Genomic DNA, 23,852 nt, shown 5'->3' on the forward strand with positions numbered 1-23,852 from the left:
TGTCTGCTTTGCTTCAAAAACATCAGCACACGTCAGTAGGTTTTACGTGGTATTGCACGTAACTATATGACAATGACACAAAAGATGTGATCATCTCATCCATCCACGAGCGCACAGGATCCCAAATCCAGCGAAAGGCAATCCATACTGGAAGAAGAAGAAAGCTGATCCAGCACTTCAAAAACACTAGATTTTATTCCGTCAGTAAAAACATAATTCAAGAGAAAATCCACACCCGTAAAATGGATAAATGTATTATGTTACGATTAAGAAGTATCACTTCGAAACACGTCAACCAGGACTTGGATATTTTCTCCTGGGACTTTCTCCTCGGATAATACATTTATCCATTTTGAGGATGTGGATTTTCTCTTGAATTATGTTTTTACTGATGGAAGGTGAATGGAACAAAATTTTGTATTTTTGAAGTGCTGGATCAACGTTCTTCTTCTAATGGACTGCGTAACTATATGGCTAACACCTTCTACAAACCTTATCCATATGCATCTGTAATACTAAGCAACTGCCTCTCCATGGGAGTTATTACTCTTCAAGGGGTTAACTAGTTTGGAAAATACATTCTTATATACTCTGTTAAGGGAATTTTGGTTAATAGAAATCCTTTGTTCAGGATTCTGTCCGATCCAAAAATAAGTCTCTTTTTCCTCGATAACCTGTCCTGTTCTGCATTACACCATCAGCTCAATGATTTTAGAGGAAAACTGAGTAATATTTAATTTTCTCTTTTGATGGTGGTGCTGGAAAATTGAACATTTATCGCCTGATTTCCCATAAACAAACTCTGATCTCATGATCACTGCGATTCAAGTGGAAGGCCACCTTGTGATTAACGTATTATCAAGGAAACCTTCTAATGGACACCACCTTTTAACAAATAAACCTTTGCACGTCAATTACACAATTTTGGATTGTCTGCAAATACTGAAAGTTATAGATGGAATATGTAACAGAATATTTTGTATCCAATAAGAAAAACCAAAACAACACACCGAGCGGCACTGTCTTCAACGGCTCATACAGTTAGGTCCATATATATTTGGACAAAGACAACATTTTTCTAATTTTGGTTATAGACATTACCACAATGAATTTTAAACAAAACAATTCAGATGCAGTTGAAGTTCAGACTTTCAGCTTTCATTTGAGGGTATCCACATTAAAATTGGATGAAGGGTTTAGGAGTTTCAGCTCCTTAACATGTACCACCATGTTTTTAAAGGGACCAAAAGTAATTGGACAGATTCAATAATTGTAAATAAAATGTTCATTTTTAGTACTTGGTTGAAAACCCTTTGTTGGCAATGACTGCCTGAAGTCTTGAACTCATGGACATCACCAGATGCTGTGTTTCCTCCTTTTTGATCCTCTGCCAGGCCTTCACTGCGGTGGTTTTCAGTTGCTGTTTGTTTGTGGGCCTTTCTGTCTGAAGTTTAGTCTTTAACAAGTGAAATGCTGCTCAATTGGGTTGAGATCAGGTGACTGACTTGGCCATTCAAGAATATTCCACTTCTTTGCTTTAATAAACTCCTGGGTTGCTTTGGCTTTATGTTTTGGGTCATTGTCCATCTGGGGTATTAAACGACGACCAATTAGTTTGGCTGCATTTGGCTGGATCTGAGCACACAGAATGTCTCTGAATACCTCAGAATTCATTTGGTCGCTTCTGTCCTGTGTCACATCATCAATAAACACTAGTGACCCAGTGCCAGTGGCAGCCATGCATGCCCAAGCCATCACACTGCCTCCGCCGTGTTTTACAGATAATGTGGTATGCTTTGGATCATGAGCTGTACCACGCCTTCGCCATACTTTTTTCTTTCCATCACTCTGGTAGAGGTTGATCTTGGTTTCATCTGTCCAAAGAATGTTCTTCCAGAACTGTGCTGGCTTTTTTAGATGTTTTTTTAGCAAAGTCCAGTCTAGCCTTTTTATTCTTGATGCTTATGAGTGGCTTGCACCGTGCAGTGAACCCTCTGTATTTACTTTCATGCAGTCTTCTCTTTATGGTAGATTTGGATATTGATACGCCTACCTCCTGGAGAGTGTTGTTCACTTGGTTGGCTGTTGTGAAGGGGTTTTTCTTCACCATGGAGATTATTCTGCGATCATCCACCACTGTTGTCTTCCGTGGGCGCCTAGGTCTTTTTGCATTGATGAGTTCACCAGTGCTTTCTTTCTTTCTCAGGATGTACCAAACTGTAGATTTTGCCACTCCTAATATTGTAGCAATTTCTCCGATGGGTTTTTTCTGTTTTCGCAGCTTAAGGATGGCTTGTTTCACCTGCATGGAGAGCTCCTTTGACCGCATGTTTACTACACAGCAAAACCTTCCAAATGCAAGCACCACACCTCAAATCAACTCCAGGCCTTTTATCTGCTTAATTGAGAATGACATAATGAAGGGATTGCCCACACCTGTCCATGAAATAGCCTTGGAGTCAATTGTCCAATTACTTTTGGTCCCTTTAAAAACAGGGTGGCACATGTTAAGGAGCTGAAACTCCTAAACCCTTCATCCAATTTTAACGTGGATACCCTCAAATGAAAGCTGAAAGTCTGAACTTCAACTGCATCTGAATTGTTTTGTTTAAAATTCATTGTGGTAATGTCTATAACCAAAATTAGAAAAATGTTGTCTCTGTCCAAATATATATGGACCTAACTGTATATACCATTTACAGGCTGTGTTTAAAGGTCCGACAATAAGAAGCACAACCCCACGAATACTGACTTCGGGTGCTCCTCAGAAAAAAGCCGTCTCTAATGCAATCCAAAAGATAAGAAAAAATGAGGGCACTCACCAGTCTTCACCGTGATTCAAACCTTTATTGGTAACATAAACTTGTTAAAAAATTCATAGCCGGAGTTGAATGAGCCGCAGCTCGTGTGAGCAGGGGAGAACCAGGACGACGATCGTTTCACACTGTGCTTGCGCTTCTACGGGTCAGTTTGTGGTAAGATCAGGCAGCGGAAATATAGTGCCGAATCCGACACCTCCCCCTCCACATTCCCTGAACCCTCCCACATCTTAAAATACAAATCATATAAAAGCACAATTAAAAACAATACAACAAGAATACAAAAAAATTGGATAACTACATATGGCTTTCAAATATTGCCCATTCTAATTGATTTATCAAACATACTAACAATGTTCCCATGGGAACCATAATAGTCAGATCTATATTATTTATTATTTTACCCAAAATCAATGGACTAACCTTTCACAAGAATATAGACATGTCGACTCTGTCGTTGAAGCCTAATGGTCCCATTGCATTACTATGCATGATCCATTTGGCCTCACACCTGAGGAGTAAATTATCCAAATCTCCCCCTCTTGCTGGTAAGTTCACTTTTTCAATACCTGCAAATGTTAAATTTTCTATCCTACCTCCATGTCGTTCTTTCATATGAGTAATCAGCCGAGGTACACCTTTGCCTGTTACTATCGATCTGCAATGTTCACAGAACCGCACATAATAATAATAATAATAATCTTTATTTATATAGCGCCAACATATTCCGCAGCGCTTTACAGTTTAACAGTTTCAAACACAAAAGTCATAAGTAACAACGTTAACAATACAATAATTAAAGCAAAATAAGACGACCCTGCTCGTGAGAGCTTCATATGAGTAATCAGCCGAGGTACACCTTTGCCTGTTACTATCGATCTGCAATGTTCACAGAACCGCACATACAATGGTCTTATTGTCTTTCCTATATAATAGTGTCTACAGGGACAAAAGATTACATAAACCACGTGACTGGTTTTACATGTAATAAAATCGTTAACCACATGTTCCACTGCTCCCATATGTAACACACGATCCGTAATGTGCTGTTTGCGGACAATGTTCGTACTGCAAACAGCACATTACGGATCGTGTGTTACATATGGGAGCAGTGGAACATGTGGTTAACGATTTTATTACATGTAAAACCAGTCACGTGGTTTATGTAATCTTTTGTCCCTGTAGACACTATTATATAGGAAAGACAATAAGACCATTGCATGTGCGGTTCCGTGAACATTGCAGATCGATAGTAACAGGCAAAGGTGTACCTCGGCTGATTACTCATATGAAAGAACGACATGGAGGTAGGATAGAAAATTTAACATTTGCAGGTATTGAAAAAGTGAACTTACCAGCCAGAGGGGGAGATTTGGATAATTTACTCCTCAGGTGTGAGGCCAAATGGATCATGCATAGTAATGCGATGGGACCATTAGGCTTCAACGACAGAGTCGACATGTCTATATTCTTGTGAAAGGTTAGTCCATTGATTTTGGGTAAAATAATAATATAGATCTGACTATTATGGTTCCCATGGGAACATTGTTAGTATGTTTGATAAATCAATTAGAACGGGCAATATTTGAAAGCCATATGTAGTTATCCAATTTTTTTGTATTCTTGTTGTATTGTTTTTAATTGGGCTTTTATATGATTTGTATTTTAAGATGTGGAAGGGTTCAGGGAATGTGGAGGGGGAGGTGTCGGATTCGGCACTATATTTCCGCTGCCTGATCTTACCACAAACTGACCCGTAGAAGCGCAAGCACAGCGCGAAACGATCGTTGTCCTGGTTCTCCCCTGCTCACACGAGCTGCGGCTCATTCAACTCCGGCTATGAATTTTTTAAGAAATTTTTTAACAAGTTTATGTTACCAATAAAGGTTTGAATCACGGTGAAGACTGGTGAGTGCCCTCATTTTTTCTTATCTTTTGGAGAATATTTTGTATATTGGGCTGTTATAATAAGCCATACCACCTTATATAATGTATAAATTCTGCTCAAATATGTATATAGCCCCTGTACAGTTAGGAAGCATAAGGGTTTGTGAATCACCGTCACCTGCTTTGGTGAAAATTAAAGTGAGAACAGATATCCTGGACAGGAACAGCAAGACAACCCCCTAAAATGGAATGGTTTTGATGGTTGTGACCAAAGACAGTTAGTTACTTTGTCATTATCTTTTCTCACCTATTCTGCTCTAGAGTTTTGCATTTTGTTAGTGACTTTGTCACTACTGATGACATTCAGGCTACACAAGAAGTCCAGCTCCTAAAGGATGACACATCCATACATGCTGTGACAAAAAGGTTTGCTGTGTTTACCAGTATAGTCTCAAGACAATGGAGCAGATACCAGAACATGGGCATTTGCCAGAGAACACCAGAATTAGCAGGACTGTCAATGGCACCTTCAAAGATGAGAGGAGGTTCATGCTTAGGACGTGATGCACATGAGAGAGTCGGCATAGTAAACTTTATGCCGCCTGCAACATCATCCAGCATGACCGATTTGGCGGAGGATTAGTAATGATCTGGGGAGGCATACGGTATCTTTGTAGGGTCAAAAAAACTTCCACAGCTAACGGTACCCTGACTAATGTTAGGTATTGGGATGGAATCCTCAGCCTTTGTCACTCCTTACTCTGGTGCCGTAAGATCTGGGTTCCTCCTAGTGCAGGACAATGTTCTGAAATAACAAGAAATAACTAATGTGGTTCTACAATTTGTGGAAAGGAGCAAGTTGCTAAATTCATAATCGTGTAAGACTGTTTTATAACAATATACACTTCTAAGGAAAAAAAAAATGAAGAAAATACTTATATCTCACATTGGATTTTGATGGTCGAAAGGTTCAAGTTGAAAATATTTATTGACATAAACTGTGGAACTCATGGAGCACAAAATGACATACCAACAATCAATGGAAACCAAAGCTGTCAACAATATAAGGCTTGAGTCCAAATCAAGGTAAAATAAATGAGATCACAGATTTGATTTTGGTCTGGGAAATGTTGCCCAAATGTTCATGAAGTTCCATTGACTGGGTCTCACATTCACCAGAATGTCTCAATCCAATTGAGAACCTATGGGACATTATGAATCAGTGTGAAGGGGGACACCAAGTAGTACCACAAACTGTCCTGGAGCTCCCTGATGTCCTGAGCCAGCTCTGGAAGAAGATCACCTAGGCCATTATCTGCCGTCTCATCAAGAGCATTCCCATCCCAGATGTTGTCAGAAGTGCATTCAGGCACATGGGGAGAATACACACTACCGAGTCACTTTAACAGTTGTTGTAATGAAATTTTCACAAGTTGTATGTGAATTGGTGTGATTTCATTCATTTTACTTAGATTTTTGGGTGATTTGGAACCAAGCCCTCAATTGGTTGACGATCTTGACTTCCATTGCCCATTGATACATACTCAAAGAACCACATCTATCTATATAATCGTCTAAGGGTCATTTCCGTCTGTTTGTCTGTCACAGAAATTCCACGTCGCTGATTGGGACGGGCACAGTCCAGCCTGCAAATTCACCCTTCCCTACTCCCCTCCAGTCAGTGCCCCCTCCATACTCCCCTCCAGTCAGTGCCCCCATAGCGGTTTAGCAGTCCGTTAAACGGACTGCGATACACCGTGGCATAACGCAGTGTAACGCAGTCTGTTAACGCTGCTATTAACCCTGTGTGACCAACTTTTTACTATTGATGCTGCCTATGCAGCATCAATGGTAAAAATATCTAATGTTAAAAATAATAATAATAGTAATAATAATAATAAAAAAAATCATTATATTCTCACCTTCCGGCGCCTTTCCCGCTCCTCGCGACGCTCCGGTTCAAAGAATGCATTGCGGCAATGACCGAAGAAGATGACCGCTACATCATCTAAGTGTTGTTGCCGCCATGCATTCTTGGGACCGGAGCTTCGTGACGAGCATCGCTAAATGCCTGGGCTGGATCCGGGGGCCGCCGGAAGGTGAGTATATAACTATTTTTTATTTTAATTCTTTTTTTAACAGGGATATGGTGCCCACATTGCTATATATTACGTGGGCTGTGTTAGATACTACGTGGGCTGTGTTATATACTGCATGGGCTGTGTTATATACTGCGTGGCCTGTGTTATATACTACGTCTCTGTGCTATACAGTATACTACGTTGGCTGTGCTATATACTACGTGGCTGTGCAATATACTACGTGGCTGGGCAATATACTACGTGGCTGGGCAATATACTACGTGGCTGTGCTATATACTACGTGGCTGTGCTATATACTACATGGCTGTGTTATATACTACGTGGGCTGTGTTATATACTACATGGGCTGTGCTATATAATACGTGGGCTGTGTTATATACTGCGTGGGCTGTGCTATATACTACGTGGGCTGTGCTATATACTGCGTGAGCTGTGTTATATACTACTTAGGCTGTGTTATATACTATGTGGGCTGTGCTATATAATACGTGGGCTGTGTTATATACTGCGTGGGCTGTGCTATATACTACGTGAGCTGTGTTATATACTACTTAGGCCGTGTTATATACTATGTGGGCTGTGCTATATAATACGTGGGCTGTGTTATATACTGCGTGGGCTGTGCTATATACTATGTGGGCTGTGCTATATACTACGTGAGCTGTGTTATATACTACATGGGCTGTGTTATATACTACGTGGGCTGTGCTATATACTATGTGGGCTGTGCTATATACTACGTGGGCTGTGCTATATACTACATGGGCTGTGTTATATACTGCATGGGCTGTGTTATATACTGCGTGGGCTGTGTTATATACTGCGTGAGCTGTGCTATATACTACTATACATATTCTAGAATACCAGATGCGTTAGAATTGGGCCATCTAGTAGTTTATATCAGCAAAGATTTTCAACTTAAACCTTTGGTTCTTCGAAATCCAATGTGAAATTGAAAAGTTTTCTTTTAGCAGTGTATATTGTTATATAACAGCCCTACATGATTATGAATTTAGTAACTTGGTCCTTTCCAAAGAACCTGAAACTACATTAGTCATTTCATGTTATTCCCAACCGAAATGCGTTCTAGAATCTGGATGAACATTTGACAATCTGTTGGTTGCCTTTGATCCTGAGTGTGGGTGTAAAGCAATGACAGGCGTCCAAGAAAAACCAAACAAACTGAGACGATCAGATTTATCATTTTTAATTGTTTTAAACTAGCTACAAAATGTCAATCACGTCACAAACTGACAGGAGACAGAAGGAATTTAATAGTAACATGCTGCAATGATTTTGATATCACAGTTCATCTAGAGTTCATTCATTTAGATTATTGTCTTAATTTAAATCTACTTAAACATCTCAGCGATTTGGAGTGCATAGCTCTAGGTAAGCAACGAAACCTTAAAAAGGAAAAAACAGAAATAAATAAAATCCACGTGGGGGGGTATAAGTGGCTAACGAGACCCAGCCTTATAAAAATTACATATCTTTGTACCATTTTTAGACTGTAGTCATTTCCTCCAAAAGAGGATCCTCATAAACAGTACCCAAACCCTTATATTACAACCTTATATGTATATATATTTTTATTTTTTTGTATTTTATATATCGCCAGCAAACAAAATAAAAAAATCAAACATTTTCCTTGCTGGATATGTGTGCCAAGTCTGTCCTTTTTTTTTTTAAATAAAAAAAGCATGATAATGATTAAATAGAACAATATATCGACAGAAAAGTGGCACTACTGCAAAGTTGCTGGTATAACATAGTCCCAACAGTGTCCAAATACTCAGCATGCTTTTATTGGAGGAGGTGCTACTGCCACGGGAAAGGTCTTTGTATGTAGGCATCTAAAATGTCTATTTATTTTCATGCATAAATGCATAACTCACAACACTTGTTAGTGCAATGCTTATTATAGTAATATAGTTTCACGTTCTAATCATGAAATCATAACAGATGGAAGCAACATTGAAACCCAAGACAATCCCACAGCTTAAGTATCATGACACCAAAAAGAGGATATAGGCAGTAGCTCTGTGGAATGTCACAGATTTACAAGAACAATACTGTATAGAGTAAGGATAACAGCACGTTAAACATTCCTACACTGTTGTCATTCAGCAAACATCATAAAAAAAATGATAAAACAACAACAAAAAAATAAAAATAAAAAAAAGAAACGTTATAGTGAGCCGATCACTACACACAACCTTTGGAAAGGAATATACTTAAAAAATAAAAATAAAATCATAATTACAAGTACTGTATATTTTTTTTTTGGAAAGCTGACATACTACACAGGACGACATTTACAATAGGGTAAAAGGGAGGGTGATATGTGCATGTGTGCAAACCTAGTATGTAAATACCATGATAAAAGCATGAAAGTACTGTCTCGCAGGACAGTTTGGAGCGTAAATCAGAGGTTCGGATCCTCTAGCCACTGCCCAGCATCTTTGTGGCACGCGTATTGGCCTCGTCGATCCTGGCTTTGTTGGAGTCGGCCTGGGGGAAAAAAACAAACAAAGATAAAGAATGGAATAAATACCGAGAAATAATTTAATATCGAGGACCGTTGTATCTACATGTACATATGAAAGTTTGGCGTTGTCCAAAGTGGTCAACAGTCACACATAACATCTTTATAACGTAAAATATGATAATAAAGATCATTCAAATTATCGTTCTTTTATTCTGTGTAATCAGCGTTTTTCCATGCGATGTGACTTTTAAGCTCTGGAGGACATATATTCGGACCTGTGGATCAATTACATTTATAGAGAGACCAGTTTTTTGCTCTTCTTTTATTCCACTTGTCCCGCAGCGACGCGGTGTCCACAGTCTACTTGCGGTGGACACCGCGTAGCTGCACTACGTCCATTGCGCGCTTTCCCTTCCGCGGCTGGACTGCCACATCGTTTAGTGTTCTCTCCAACACTCTCCATTTGATGCAAGTTAGCTTTATTGGGGCCCACTATATGATTTACATCACTTCAACCATATATCCAGCACACTGATGAAGGTCCTTGCAGACCGAAACGTTTGACTACTGTATGTACCCCCTCTTTTTGCATCACAATTCTGGAGTGTGCCAATTATAAATTATTTCACGTATCAAGGTTTGGGAACCTATATTTGTGCACCTCCCTCTCAGGTTGTGCTGAAACATTTTCTATACTAGATCTTCAGTGTCGTCCCATGAAAAGATATAATAAAAAATTTACAAAAATGTCAGGGGTGTACTCACTTTTGTGACACACTGTAGGTATATTTGATGGTGAGAGACATATATTGTGACACGTACACAGTAATTATGTCCCTATTGAAGCCCCTTAGCGATCTCACGCACGATACCCCTATCATTGAAATGATAGTGTATGATGCTCTCACACACAATCAGTATAGTATCTCTAAAGTGAATCCCCCTGCAATTTCACCCCATAAGTATAGTATGATGACTCCACAGTGCCTCTGGCAAATGATGGTGTCCATACAGTATAATACCCCCACAGCGTGATGACCCTAAAATTCCCCCCAGTATGATGTCCCCATATTTCTCCCCCACACAGTATCATGACCACCACACAGTATGCTGGCCTGTCAGGATGATGCCCCCACTCATTATGACACTCCCACTTAGGATGATACCCCTACTCAGTATGATGGCCCCCACAGACCCCCACTCAGTATGATCGCACCCACAGTTCCCCACTCAGTTCGATGGCTCCCACTCAATATGATGACCCCCAAATTCCCCAACTCAGTGTGGGTTCCCCAACAGCTTCAACTCAGTATGGAGACCTCCCACTCAGTATGATGGCTCCCACAACTCCTCAACCAGTATGATGGTCCCCACAGTTTCCCAATCAGTACGGAGTCATACACAGTCCCCCCCACTCAGTTTGGGTCCCCCCACAGCCCTCCACACAGTACTACAGTCCCCCACAGCCCCCAGTCATTATAATGGCACCATTGCCCCCCCACTCAGTATGAGGGTCCCTACATCCCCTACACTCAGTATGATGATCCCCACAACTCCGTACCCTTAACTCACAGGTCCCAAAGCAGCTGCGTGGTCTGCCGCTATGGGTGGTACGCCCCTCTTATGTATCTAATAAGTGTATATATTGGTTATTTTTCTATTTATTCATATTTTCCGGCATTATTTTTGCGTTGGTTGCTTTCTGGCACTTTACCTGCCGGCACTAGCACGGTTGGTTAGAGCAGGGGTCCCCAACTCCAGTCCTCAAGGCCCACCAACATGTCATGTTTTCAGGATTTCCTTAGTCTTGCCCAGGTAATAATTGCATCACCTGTGCAATGCAAAGGAAATCCTGAAAACATGACCTGTTGGTGGGCCTTGAGGACTGGAGTTGGGGACCCCTGGGTTAGAGTATATGGGAAGTATCCATTTAATAATGAAAATGTTGTTTTACGTTTTCCATCCGTTTGTATCTGTTTATGAACATGTCCGTTCTCTTGTAACACTGGATCCATTGCAAAGAGATAACATTTGGGCATGTGAATAGAGCCTGACAATAAAGACTAGAGCGAGCTAGAAAACACGTGACATACAAAACGCTTTGAGGCATTTTTGGGGTCACAGCATGTTCTGGGGAGGACACGTTCTGCTTTTCCTATAGAGCTTTCTGTGAGAATTATCAGGAAAGCCACGTGTACAAAACGTCTAAATAAAAGAATGGCAATAAAAACTAAAAAAAAACACAAAACATTGTATATAAAAAAAAATGCTGGCTTTCGATATGGGTTTTTAATGCATTTTAAAATGTCAGAAAATATTGTAACACGATCGATAAAGACTTTCCAGGTCTATTCTCCTCTATGAGATCATTTATTGTACAGAATTTCAAGAATGTCACAGAATAAAAAAAGAAACAAAAACAAATAAACATTCTGCTATAGAGACGTTACCAATGCCACAAAGAACTACTTTCACAGTAAATATTTGGATATCAGTTCTTCTATAGAGGTGTTTGGAGACATCGGATCTGGTGCCATTTTCCTGCTGTATCTGTTGTGCGCACTTTAAATAGAAGTCAAAGCTCTCACAAAGGACAGGATTACATTCAGGGCACTTCTTAGGAAGTAAGATGCCATATGGGCTGGTATAGAAGGCGCTGGCCGGGAGGGATCTAGGAAATGCCAGCTCACCATTCAAACCTTTAGGCCACATTCACACGTTCCTTTTTGTCCCGCGGGTTTTCCCGCAGCGGATTTGATAAATCTGCAGGGCAAACCCGCTGCGGTTATCCCTGCAGATTTATCGCGGTTTGTCCTGCGGGTTCCGCTGCGGGATTTACCCCTACTATTGATGCTGCATATGCAGCAATATGCAGCATCAATGGTAGTGTTAAAAATAATAAAATCATGGTATACTCACCCTCTGACGTCCCGATCTCCTGGGCGCTGCAGGCGGCGGTCCGGTTCCAAAGATGCTGTGCGACCAGGACCTTCGGTGATGTCACGGTCATGTGACCGCGACGTCACCGAAGGTCCTGGTCGCATATCAAACCTGAGACCGGACGGCCGCGTGCAGCGCTGAGACTTCCGAGGGTGAGTATACATGATTTTTTATTTTAATTCTTTTTTTTTTAATACAAATATGGTTCCCGGGGCCTGGAGGAGACTCTCATTATCCGCATTACTTCCCGCATGGTGGGCACAGCCCCATGCGGGAAGTAAGCGGATCAATGCATTTCTATGGGTGCAGAATCGCTGCGATTCTGCACAAAGAAGTGACATGGTCCTTCTTTTTTTCCCGCAGCAATTCTGCGCGGTTTTTTTCGGGTGTTTCCGCATCATGTGCACTGCGGTTTCTGTTTTCCATAGGGTAACATTGTACTGCACCCTGCATGGAAAACAGCTGCGGACACGCAGCGGCAAAATCGCCGCGGTTCCGCAGTAAAAACCGCATAGTGTGAACATGGCCTTAGTCTTTTTATTGGAGGTTTTTTTAATCTACAGAGAGATGTTATTTTAGCCAGTTCAAGATGGCAGCATTTTCCTTTGCTCGTGACCAGGCACATTTTAATATTTGTTTTTGTGCATGAGATTTTAAGAGCTCTATATTTTGTATTTTTTATTTTTTCTCATACAGATATTCATTATATATATATATATATATATATATATATATATATATATATATATATATATATATATATATATACAAAAACTAGAGCACTTAAGATCTCATGCACGAAAACAAATAAATATATATATACGGGGGTTGGACCAGATAATGGAAACACCTAAAGTTTTGGCATCATAATTTTTGAACATGTGATAAACATGCAAACCGTGACATATGGTAATGTTTTGTAGTTGATTATTTGTGTTATGTGATAGGTGTATGTATATTAACTGTTTGTTTTGCATAATTGTAAGAACATTGATGAGAACCTGATACCAATGGCAGACCTCTCGGATTTTCAAAGAGGCCAAATTGATGGTGCTCGTATGGCAGGCGCTAGTGCAACAGAAAGTGCCCGATTGCCTGGCGTGTCAAGAGGTACTGTCTCCAAAGTAATGACTGCATTTGAAAGAGAAGGATAAACGTCCGCAGGAAAGCACAGGTCCGGCCGAAAGTCAAGGTTGACTGAGAGAGACCGTCGGACTCTAAAGCGAATTGTGTGAGAGGATCGCAAGACAACGGCTCCGAAAATCACTGCTGAGCTCAATGAACACCTACCGAACCCAGTTTCCATGAAAACTGTTCGTCGGGAGCTGCACAAATCTGGATTCCACGGAACAGCTGCAATTAGAAAACCGCTGCTCTCAATGACAAATGTTTCCAAGCGTTTAGAGTGGTGTAGAAACCTCCAGAATTGGTCCCTCGAGCAGTGGAAACGTGATATTCTCAGACGAATCATCGTTTACCCTATTTCCGACCTCCGGCCGAGTGTACGTTTGGAGACAGCCGAAAGAAGCATTCCATCCAGACTGCCTTCTCCCAACCGTAAAACATGATGGAGGTTCTGTGATGATCTGGGGTGCTATTTCGTGGAGATCTGCCGAGCCAATGATATCCATTCATTTAAGAATTAACAGCCGAGATTATTTTGGTATTTGGGCGACCAAGTGCATCCAATGGTTCAAGCACTGTTCCCGGAGGGGAACGCCATCTTTCAGGATGATAATTGTTATGACTTGGTGGTTAGGAGCACCCGGAACGACCTGATAGTTAAACTCACACAGGACAAGCTCTGGGAAGTGGGAGCTCTGCTGACCGCAACCCCTAATCCTATCACAACAACTAGAAATAGCCGTGGAGCGTACCTGACTCTCCCTAGACGCCTCTTCACAGCCTAAGAGCTAACTAGCCCTAGAGATAGAAAATAAAGCCTACCTTGCCTCAGAGAAATTCCCCAAAGGAAAAGGCAGCCCCCCACATATATTGACTGTGAGATAAGATGAAAGTCACAAACGCAGAAATGAAACAAGTTTCAGCAAAGGGAGGCCAGACTAACTAAACAGACAGAGGATAGGAAAGGTATATTTGCGGTCAGCACAAAAACTACAAAAAGACCACGCAGAGTGTGCAAAAAAGACCTCCACACCGACTCACGGTGCAGAGGTGCCACTCTGCATCCCAGAGCTTCCAGCTAGCACGACAAAATCATAATAGCAAGCTGGACAAGGAAACAAAGAACAAATAATAAACTAGCAGGGACTTAACTTCTGCTGGAGTAGACAGGTCACCAGAAAGATCCAAGAGCGAACTGAACCAGTACAAGAACATTGACAGCTGGCATGGAGTAACGATCTGAGTGGAGTTAAATAGAGCAGCCAGCCAAAGAATAACCTACGTCACCTGTGGAAGGAACCTCAGAAGCAGCAGCAGCTCCACTCACAGCCACCAGAGGGAGTCCATGGACAGAACTCGCCGAAGTACCATTCATGACCACAGGAGGGAGTTCGATAACAGAATTCACAACAGATAATGCACCAATTCATACAGCTAGAATCGTTAAAGCATGGCACGAGGAACATTCTAATGAAGTTGAGCATCTCATCTGGCCCCCACAATCCCCAAACCTCAACATTATTGAGCATTTATGCTCGATTTTAGAGATTCAAGTTAGAGGTCGATTTCCGCCGCCATCGTCGCTCAAAGAACTGGAGGGTGTTTCAACTGCAGAATGGGCTAAAATTCCTTTGGAAACAATTCACACCTTGTATGAATCCATACCTCGGAGAATTGAGGCTTTAATCGCCGCAAAAGGTGGACCTACACCAGAGTAAACTAACTTTTGTTGATGTTTCCAGGTGTTTCCATTATTTGGTTCAACCCCTGTATATACCTGTATATAAATGTATATATTTTCTTAATGTAATTTTGAAATACATTTTCTGAATTCCCATAGATTTGAATTGAAAAGATTAAAAAAAGTGACCTCCGCTTCCCGCAACAACCAATGTGTGATTTCACAACTGCGGTCTCGTGGACCTGGGCTGAAAACGTGTGAATACGGCTACCAGTGTGAATGTGACTAAATGCATTACGCTCACAAACATGATTCCAAACAAAGGGATTAAAAAATCTCCTAAGGTAGGTAGATGCGACCCACCTGCCTGTTGTGCCCAGCACCATTCTCTGCCGGCACAGATCGGTCACTGACCGCTCGTGCCGGCGATTCAGCTGCTCTGTCTTCTTCCGGACTGCTCTGCTGGTGTCATGCATAGTCATATATGGACCGGCCTGACTATTTAAAACAAGCTTTTATGTTTTTGAAATAATTTTCTACTGACCTTCTCCATGATCCTGTCAATCTGGCGATTTTGTGTGTCAATCTCATTACCCATATCAAGAGCCATGTGACGGAGGTTTCCAATAATGCCACTGACTTGTTCAAGGTTCTCATCCATTTCATTCTCTCGAGCATCATTTGTTACTCTGTAAAAAAACGCAGCGTATCGTGTAAAACAACACATTTTTATGGAACAAACCAAATTGCTAATGCCTAAATATCTGCTCAGTCCACAATACATCCAATTTCTGCAAATACCGGCGCAGTAGGCAGGGGCATGCAGTCACTGGGGGGGCACACTGGTGGACCCGATAGAGATCTCAAAGTAATTCGTTATTTTCTGCTTCACTCACAGATTTTATTCCCAGACAGCTGAATTTCTCATATTAAGGCCAAGTTCAGACAGGCGTATATCACGGCCCGTACATGGACCACAAAGCCCAGACTGATCTAGACTCCCAATCCCAACTCACAGCCTCATAGACACATATGCTGAGAAAAGTTTGGGTAGAGAGGCCGGCTTGCAGTCCAAGCATTACAAACCTTGAATTTCGCCCATGTGAACCTAAAAGGGGTTTGTGAAATGAGCTGCAATAGATAACTCAGTTCCAGGGACACCAATGGCATTGTTTCTGGAAACAAAAAAGCAGATTTTTTTTCTTATCTTGTACAACCCCCTTTAAAAGGAATCTGACAGCAGCATGAGATAGACACAGAGACACTGATTCCATAGACATATCACTTAATTTACTGGCTACAGCAATTGTGATAGAATCACAGTTTTCTCTGCTACGGATTTAGCAGAGCTTGGAATGCTAAGCTCTGTATAACCCCGCCCACATCACTGATTGGTAGCTTTCTGAGCTCCTCGTGTATTGTCAGAAAGCTGCTAATCAGTGCTTGTAGTGTGGATGGACCAGCAGGCACAAGACTCATAGTCCTCTAGTGATAATCTCCTGCTTTTATTGAAACAGCAAAGCACAGCCTAGTAAGTGACACATTGCTGGAATCAAGGTCCCTGCCTCTACATCATGTTGCTCTTAGATTACATAGTAAAAACCTGCTTACATATTCCCTTTAACTTTTGGTATTTCACTGGACAATGGCTTTGGAACTTTTCAGCTGTTGGAAAATTAGAATTCCTAATGTTCCCTGACATTCTACCATCTAGACTAGCAGTTGGCAAAATTGAGAAAAAACATTTTTAGAGATACAAACTTACCTACGGACAAAGCCACCACTAATGGCCATCTGTTCGCGTTCATCCACAACACGTGCAGGCTGACTTGCAACCACTCCATCTTGGTTATTGCCCCAGGCATTTTTGTAAGCATTACTTGATTTAAGCCTACAGAAAACACATTGTCAGTGATCTATAAAAGCGCGGCGATCAGGAATAAAAGGAATAATAAAAAAAAAAAGAATAAAACAAAGAAAAGTCACACTGTTCATGGTACAGAAATAACAGAGCTGATTCAGGCAGATGAGCATTGGACAGGGGCACCACCTCATACCGATATATCATGAACCCAATTATCTAACGCTGACATGGATCAGCTTTGAAATCCTGAGACTGAATGACTGTTTTCAGACGTTCATCACACTCGGATAAACACATCGTTTTATATTTTCATCTGACAACGAGGAAAACAAGGAATCTCATAGTTGACATAAAACAAACACATAAAGACATACTGGCGGACATACGGTACACAGAACAAAACTGCCATGTATAGTGTGTACATCACATCACGTGGACATGCCCTCTAATTCACATAGATTAGCGGTAATAGTACTATGCAAGGGTTAAGTTGCATAGTTTTTTTTTTATTATTTCTAAAATATTTTGGGAACTTGTAGACATTACTACTGTAGTATAAGATAAGTACTTTTGGCTCCGTCTGATAATATATCGGTACTTGTAAACAGTTACATGGAGAGTTGATGTACAAACCTTGGTCAACAAAGACAGAATAAAAGAAAAAGTAAAAAATAGCTAAAGTGGAATGAATGCAGCAGCGGACGAAACAAGCGTTCTAGCAGAAATGCCCCGTACACCCTGTTCATGCACAAGCTGGCGGCATGAATTGGAGGTGACACACTTTTCACCAAGCACAACCGCTCCAGTGGTTCACTATTGTGTTAACAGCTGTCACGGGACACAGCCAGTCAAAAGTGGAGAATTCACTCAGACGGGGGAAAAAATAATATAAACTTGTGGAAATATTAAAAGGGTTTTCCTCTTTTCAGTCAATAGTCTTCAGATGCCTTTGGTGGAGGCTTTAAAGGGACTCTGTCACCTGAATTTGGCGGGACGGGTTTTCGGTCATATGGGCAGAGTTTTCGGGTGTTTGATTCCCCCTTTCCTTACCCGCTGGCTGGATGCTGGCTGCAATATTGGATTGAAGTTCATTCTCTGTCCTCCGTAGTACACGCCTGCGCAAGGAAAGGGTGAATCAAACACCCGAAAACTCCGCCCATATGACCAAAAACCGGTCCAGCAAAAATTCAGGTGACAGGTTCCCTTTAAGGCTCGTTTCACATGCGAAGGATTTCACAAGGATTAAAGGATCGCTCAGAAGAGCGTAAAATCGGTCCGTGTACGGAGAGCTCACTGGACGATTATTGTCAGTGCACATGGCCCATTTTCCACATGGACTGGTGGGCTGCGTCTAAAATATCGCAGCATGTACTACTGGGGTCTGGTTTATGGACCAGAATTATCTGTCCTCAATGTGGCTGAGCACACGGAGCCGGACAAGGAGCCAGTCACGCCGCAATTTGTGGATGAGACTAGCCTGATTCTCAATACGGCCATGTGAACTGGGCCCAAAGAGTCATGCAGTTGGCGGTAATAATTGGATGAGTGCTATCTGTCGTCTCATCTCCATGTTATTCTATGGGGCCGGGCACAAGTCCAATTTTTTGCTCGGACAGAGTCTGTCCACTGGATAAAATCGCTGCATGCCTGAGTTTGGTCCAATATCCAGATCACACTCAACCACGCAAGTCAGTGGGTCTGGTGAAACCATCAGACTGCACTCGGATGACATCTGAGTGCACTCCGATATCCACGGACTGACAGAATGGAGATGATGGAGACATTTTTTTCTCCATCTTCTCCTCATCTGAAAGAATCGGCTCACACACTGCTATTTACCTGTATGTTTCTGGTACATAAATCAGGGCACATCAGCGCATGCTGAAAATTGATTCAAACGGACAAGATATCCCAAATAAAAATCGCCCACTTAGGCTATCATCGGGCGGCGATCCAGTTTGCTCCCGGACAGCACATGAACCGAGAATACGCTGGTCTGAACATACCCTGAGGTGCAGATTCAGCGCTGAGATCATTGTCAGATGTAACCACTACCTGCATGCCATGGATATGAAGGTGGGTTTCGTGACCCCATTTACATGCAATGGAACATAACCGCTCACATTCTTGGCTGTGCAGCAGAAAATAGGCAGCATGTTATTCATCTTCATGGATTAAGCCAAGGATTAGTCCCATTAAATAACACTGGGCCTAATCTTTGGGCGGATCTGCAGCTTATCCAGCTGCACATCTCAGACATAAATGGAAGTGCCATCCTCTGATCTGCCAGTCTTCCGATCCAATCCGACACATGTGAACACAGCCCAATACATTGCTTCCCTCTCTACTCATTCTTTCCAAGAAATCTTCATGTGATTGGAGACATTGGGGCTCTCTTTAAAAACTGATAAAATGCAAATACTTATCCATATCTAGGGGACACATATACTGTAGATCCTTATGGTTTTTCCACGTCAATGGACAAGTATATGCAAAAAGATCCCTCCCGTCCCACCATTACTACACTGCAACTGTCATGGACGATGAGTTTGGGGAGAAGACAGCAGACTACAGAATCTGTTACATGTGCTTTGGATTAATTACATTCATTATCCTCCTTTTTTAAATATTATTCTCAATGGGCTCAAAAAACAAAAAAAAATAATAATAAAAAAAGCCTACTCGCCTTTGGGACCACTGCGGCTCCTTTGTACTCACTTCTGTGTCCTCCATCGCTCTCAGGGCATTACCATCCAGAGGGGGTGTCATGTGACCACTACAACCAATCAGTGACACCGGAACAAGTTTGCTGTTCGGATAAAAGCAGGGCTGCAGCAGATCAGCAGCTGCTGATTGGCTCTAGCAAAAATGTGAAGCCCCTCTGGATACTGTCCGGTGGGGGACATAGTAGCAGGTGTGGAAGAACATCACTAATCCACGAGGTCAGTATAGAACTCTTTTTGTTTATTACTAGTGATGAGCGAATATACTCGTTACTCGAGATTTCTTGAGCATGCTCGGGGGTCCTCCAAGTATTTTTTTTAGTGCTCGGAGATTTAGTTTTCCTCACCTCAGCTGAATGATTTACATCTGTTAGCCAGCATAAGTACATGTGGGGATTCCCTAGCAACCAGGCAACCCCCACATGTACTCAGCCTGGCTAACAGATGTAAATCAGTCAGCTGCGGCGATGAAAACGAAATTTCCGAGCACTAAAAAAAATACTCGGAGGACACCCGAGCGTGCTCGAGAAATCTCGAGTAACAAGTATATTCGCTCATCACTATTTATTACCACACTCTTGGCCCACTGAGACGAACTTTTAAAGTAGGGGAGACCCCATTTAAGAGAGGTATTGTGTACTTTTGTTGCTTTGGTATACAGCACAAGAGCGTAAGTGGATAACGTCTGGAGTTCACAGGACCCCGTCTATTGGCCATGTCAGCTGGACGGGAGCCCTGACAACCTCCTTCCTTGCTCTTCTTTTGATTTGCCGACGTGGCACGATGTCATCGTTGGATCGTGATGAACATGTGATGCCGCGCCAGGCCAGCTAATCAAAAGAAGAGCCGCGGATTCCATCAGCCTCTTGGCGGTTACCCAGTACTTCCTGGCTGGGTTATACAGAAAGGGGCGATGTTCTCCCATGAATCGGTGATCACTGATTCAGGGGACAATGATCTCTCCTTGTTACATGATTTTTTACAATTCTTGAGAAACAGAAAGATATTATCCATAAAAACCGTACTCCGAAATGTAGAGAGGAAAAGAAGCAATGTATTCAGTAATAGCTGCAGCGGGGCTTTCCGAAGCCAATACATTAAAGTTATCTGAAAGTGGACAACCCTTTTAATTAAGTACCGTAACTTTATTGTGCTATTATAAAACCATTTTTGACTGGGTTGCCATAGCTAGAACCATTAAAATCTAGGCATGTCTGCAGTGGGAGATGTCAACATGGGCAGCATGATCCGGGATTCTCTATTCATCTGACTTGGAGCAAATTTTCTGGAAAAGGAAGATTGTGGTAACCTATAGCAAATCTAAGAATAGAACCATTTCCTTTACGCACGCTCACCCCAGTAGTATGTTTCTCAAAAGTAAGTATGCATTAGAGTGAGAATTAGCTAATAACAATAGCAGTAATAATAATAATAATAGTACTAATAATAAAAATAAAATATTACTGATGACAGCAATAATAATAGTAATGATAATAATATATTAATAATGTTACTAAAATAATAGGATTAAAAATAGTACTAAAAATAAAAAATATTAATAATAGTACTACTAATAATATTAAAAATAGTACTAAAAATAAATATAATAATATTACTAAAATAAAAATATTAATAATAGTACTACTAATAATATTAAAAATAGTACTAAAAATAAAAATATTAATAGTACTAAAAATAAAAATATTAATAATAGTACTACTAATAATATTAAAAATAGTACTAAAAATAAAAATAATAATAGTACTAAAATAAAAATAATAATAATAGTACTACTAATAATATTAAAAATAGTAGTAAAAATAAAAATATTAATAGTACTAAAAATAAAAATATTAATAACAGTACTACTACTAACAATATTAAAAATAGTACTAAAAATAAAAATATTATTAATAGTGCTAAAAATAATAGTAACAATAATAGAAACACGGTAATAATAAATGAGTGACAATAGTGATAACAATAATAATAGTACAAATAAAAGTAATTGTAATAATAATAACCCTTGACTAAATTGTTTATTTCCAAAATGATGAAAATGTAAAAATATATTTGTGTTCAATTGTAATAATACTTATCCTACATAGGATAATAACATTAGATAGAGATCATTGGGAAGTGACAGGGTCAGCTACGCGATTAGTGACCAATTCCCCCTATATTGGTCATTCTCACTCCCCGCCATGCTGCACATCACTTCCATGTTGTCGGGGAATTCCTGATACATGCAGAATCCATTCTCTATCATTGTCCGGACTGGAATACACTTAGGCTATATTCACACTTTGCGGATTTTGCTGCGGATCCGCAGCGGATTTGACCGCTGCGGATCCGCAGCAGTTTCCCATGAGTTTACATTTCAATGTAAACCTATGGGAAACAAAAAACGCTGTGCACATGCTGCAGAAAAATCCGCGCGGAAACGCTGCGGATTACATTCCGCAGCATGTCACTTCTTTTCTGCGGATTTTCAGCTGCTCCAATAGAAAACTGCAGTTGAAAATCCGCAGAAAAAAACGCAGTAAAAACCGCGATAAATCCGCAGTAAAAACCGCGATGGGTTTTCACTGCGGATTTTGCAATTCCGCTGCGGAAAAATCCGCAGTGGAATCTGCAAAGTGTGCACATAGCCTTAGTCATAATGCACATAGCCGCCAGGTTTCTATTATTTGTAAACTGAAACAAAGACAATGATGTTCTCAATCATATAATTACAGTTTCTTACACAAGAATCTGCATAGAAACGTGAGCCGGGTCAAATCCAAATGTAATCCAGACATCATACAAGGAGGTTATGAGACCTAATATTAGGCACTGAATTTGCTATCCAATTCTGCATTACAAGCTAGTCTATTCAGAAATGACTTATAATGATGAGCATCCTATCCAGAAAATTGGCAGCAAGCGTCTAGGAATTACCTACATGCAATGGTGTAACGTTTCATCATTTCCGTCTGGACATCCCAAAAAGTTCAACATGTTAATTTTTGTGTTTTTTTTTTTTTTTTTTAATTTATTGATTTGTGCTTAAATTTGTTTAATAACGAAGATATCAAATATTTTTTTTTATTTTTTTTCTGGTTTTCAACCTTTTTTTTTTTAGACAGAAGTGTTGAAGTTTGTGTTTCCGAGATGCGATCTTCACTGCAGAATGCCTGATTTTAATATGTGTACTTCCCACTGTCTATTCTAGGAGATGAATACTGATCTCTCTGCATGCCACATGCTTTTTTTTTCCTGCCCATGTGTCTAGCAGCGATGATCTCTGCAAGGCCCGATGGTCACAGCCTTGGGTGCTCGAAGACTTAGGCAGGCAGAACCTACTTGTTACATGGACAGACACATAGACCACAGAATTTTCCTAGGTCCGTCAAATTCTTTTCTGCTTCTTTCATGTCCTTATTGATTTGCTCCATCCCTTCCTCGATGCGTTCCAGTTGTTCTGATTAAATACAAGCATTATATCCCCACAGAATGAAGCAGGTGGAAAAGGACAAAGAAGAAAGACAAAACTTCAGACATTCACTTTGACAAAAAAAAAACTGGACACCACAGAGCAGAGTCGGTACCCAGTACCTACTTGTTACAAGGACATATGAAAAGGCCACAGCATTTCCCTAAATCTTTTAAATTTTTCTCGGCCTCCTTCATGTCTTGGTTGATATGGTTCATGCCTTCTTCAACACGATCAAGTTGCTCTGGTCAGGACAAAGGGATGACAGTGTGGGATGAAATTTTATTTGTCGAAAACAGAACATGATAAAGGACTATGAAAACGGATCGGTAATTCAATGCATTACGGCCACGGATGCATTGAGTGGATGTTGATCATTGGGGACTTTCAATGAAAAATGTAATTTTTTTTTTAATTTTTGTAGTTTGAAATGGAATAAAGTAACAATAAAATGAGCATGGGACCAGATTTTTTTTTAAGTTTTTCGGACGATCATGTAATGGTATGGGACGCCTGGTTCATGCTTTGTGAAGGCTCACGACAAAAGACTTTGTGCAACATCCAGGCCAGCAAATAATCGTTACGATATCACAGATCATTGTCATGACACAAGCCCATGTACAAAGCGCGGCTGAAGAAAAGAAAAGCGTTAGCGTAGTCAGGCAGACCGTCGTTTGTCATCACGAGCTGCATTGGCAAAATGGAAGCGGAACTCCAGATATACAGTACAGTGAGTTGCATTCTT

General features: G+C 40.8%; 1 protein-coding gene across 2 annotated transcripts in view; it reads right to left on the reverse strand.

The window, feature by feature from the left end:
- Positions 1-7,999: 7,999 nt before the first annotated feature.
- Positions 8,000-23,852, reverse strand: part of SNAP25 (synaptosome associated protein 25) — a 140,399-nt gene continuing 124,546 nt past the window's right edge. The window contains exons 5-8 of one of the 2 annotated variants that reach the window (XM_069768792.1): positions 22,978-23,095; positions 16,811-16,936; positions 15,590-15,734; positions 8,000-9,322 (exon numbers count right to left, since the gene is read on the reverse strand). In XM_069768792.1, the coding sequence (XP_069624893.1) occupies positions 9,254-9,322; positions 15,590-15,734; positions 16,811-16,936; positions 22,978-23,095 (458 nt within the window). In that variant the 3' untranslated portion in view covers positions 8,000-9,253. Of the gene's footprint in view, positions 9,323-15,589; positions 15,735-16,810; positions 16,937-22,977; positions 23,096-23,233; positions 23,352-23,852 lie in introns of both variants that reach the window. The other variant, XM_069768793.1, reaches the window with a different exon arrangement.

Source organism: Ranitomeya imitator, chromosome 5 (genome assembly GCF_032444005.1).
Source record: "Ranitomeya imitator isolate aRanImi1 chromosome 5, aRanImi1.pri, whole genome shotgun sequence".
NCBI lineage: Eukaryota > Metazoa > Chordata > Amphibia > Anura > Dendrobatidae > Ranitomeya > Ranitomeya imitator.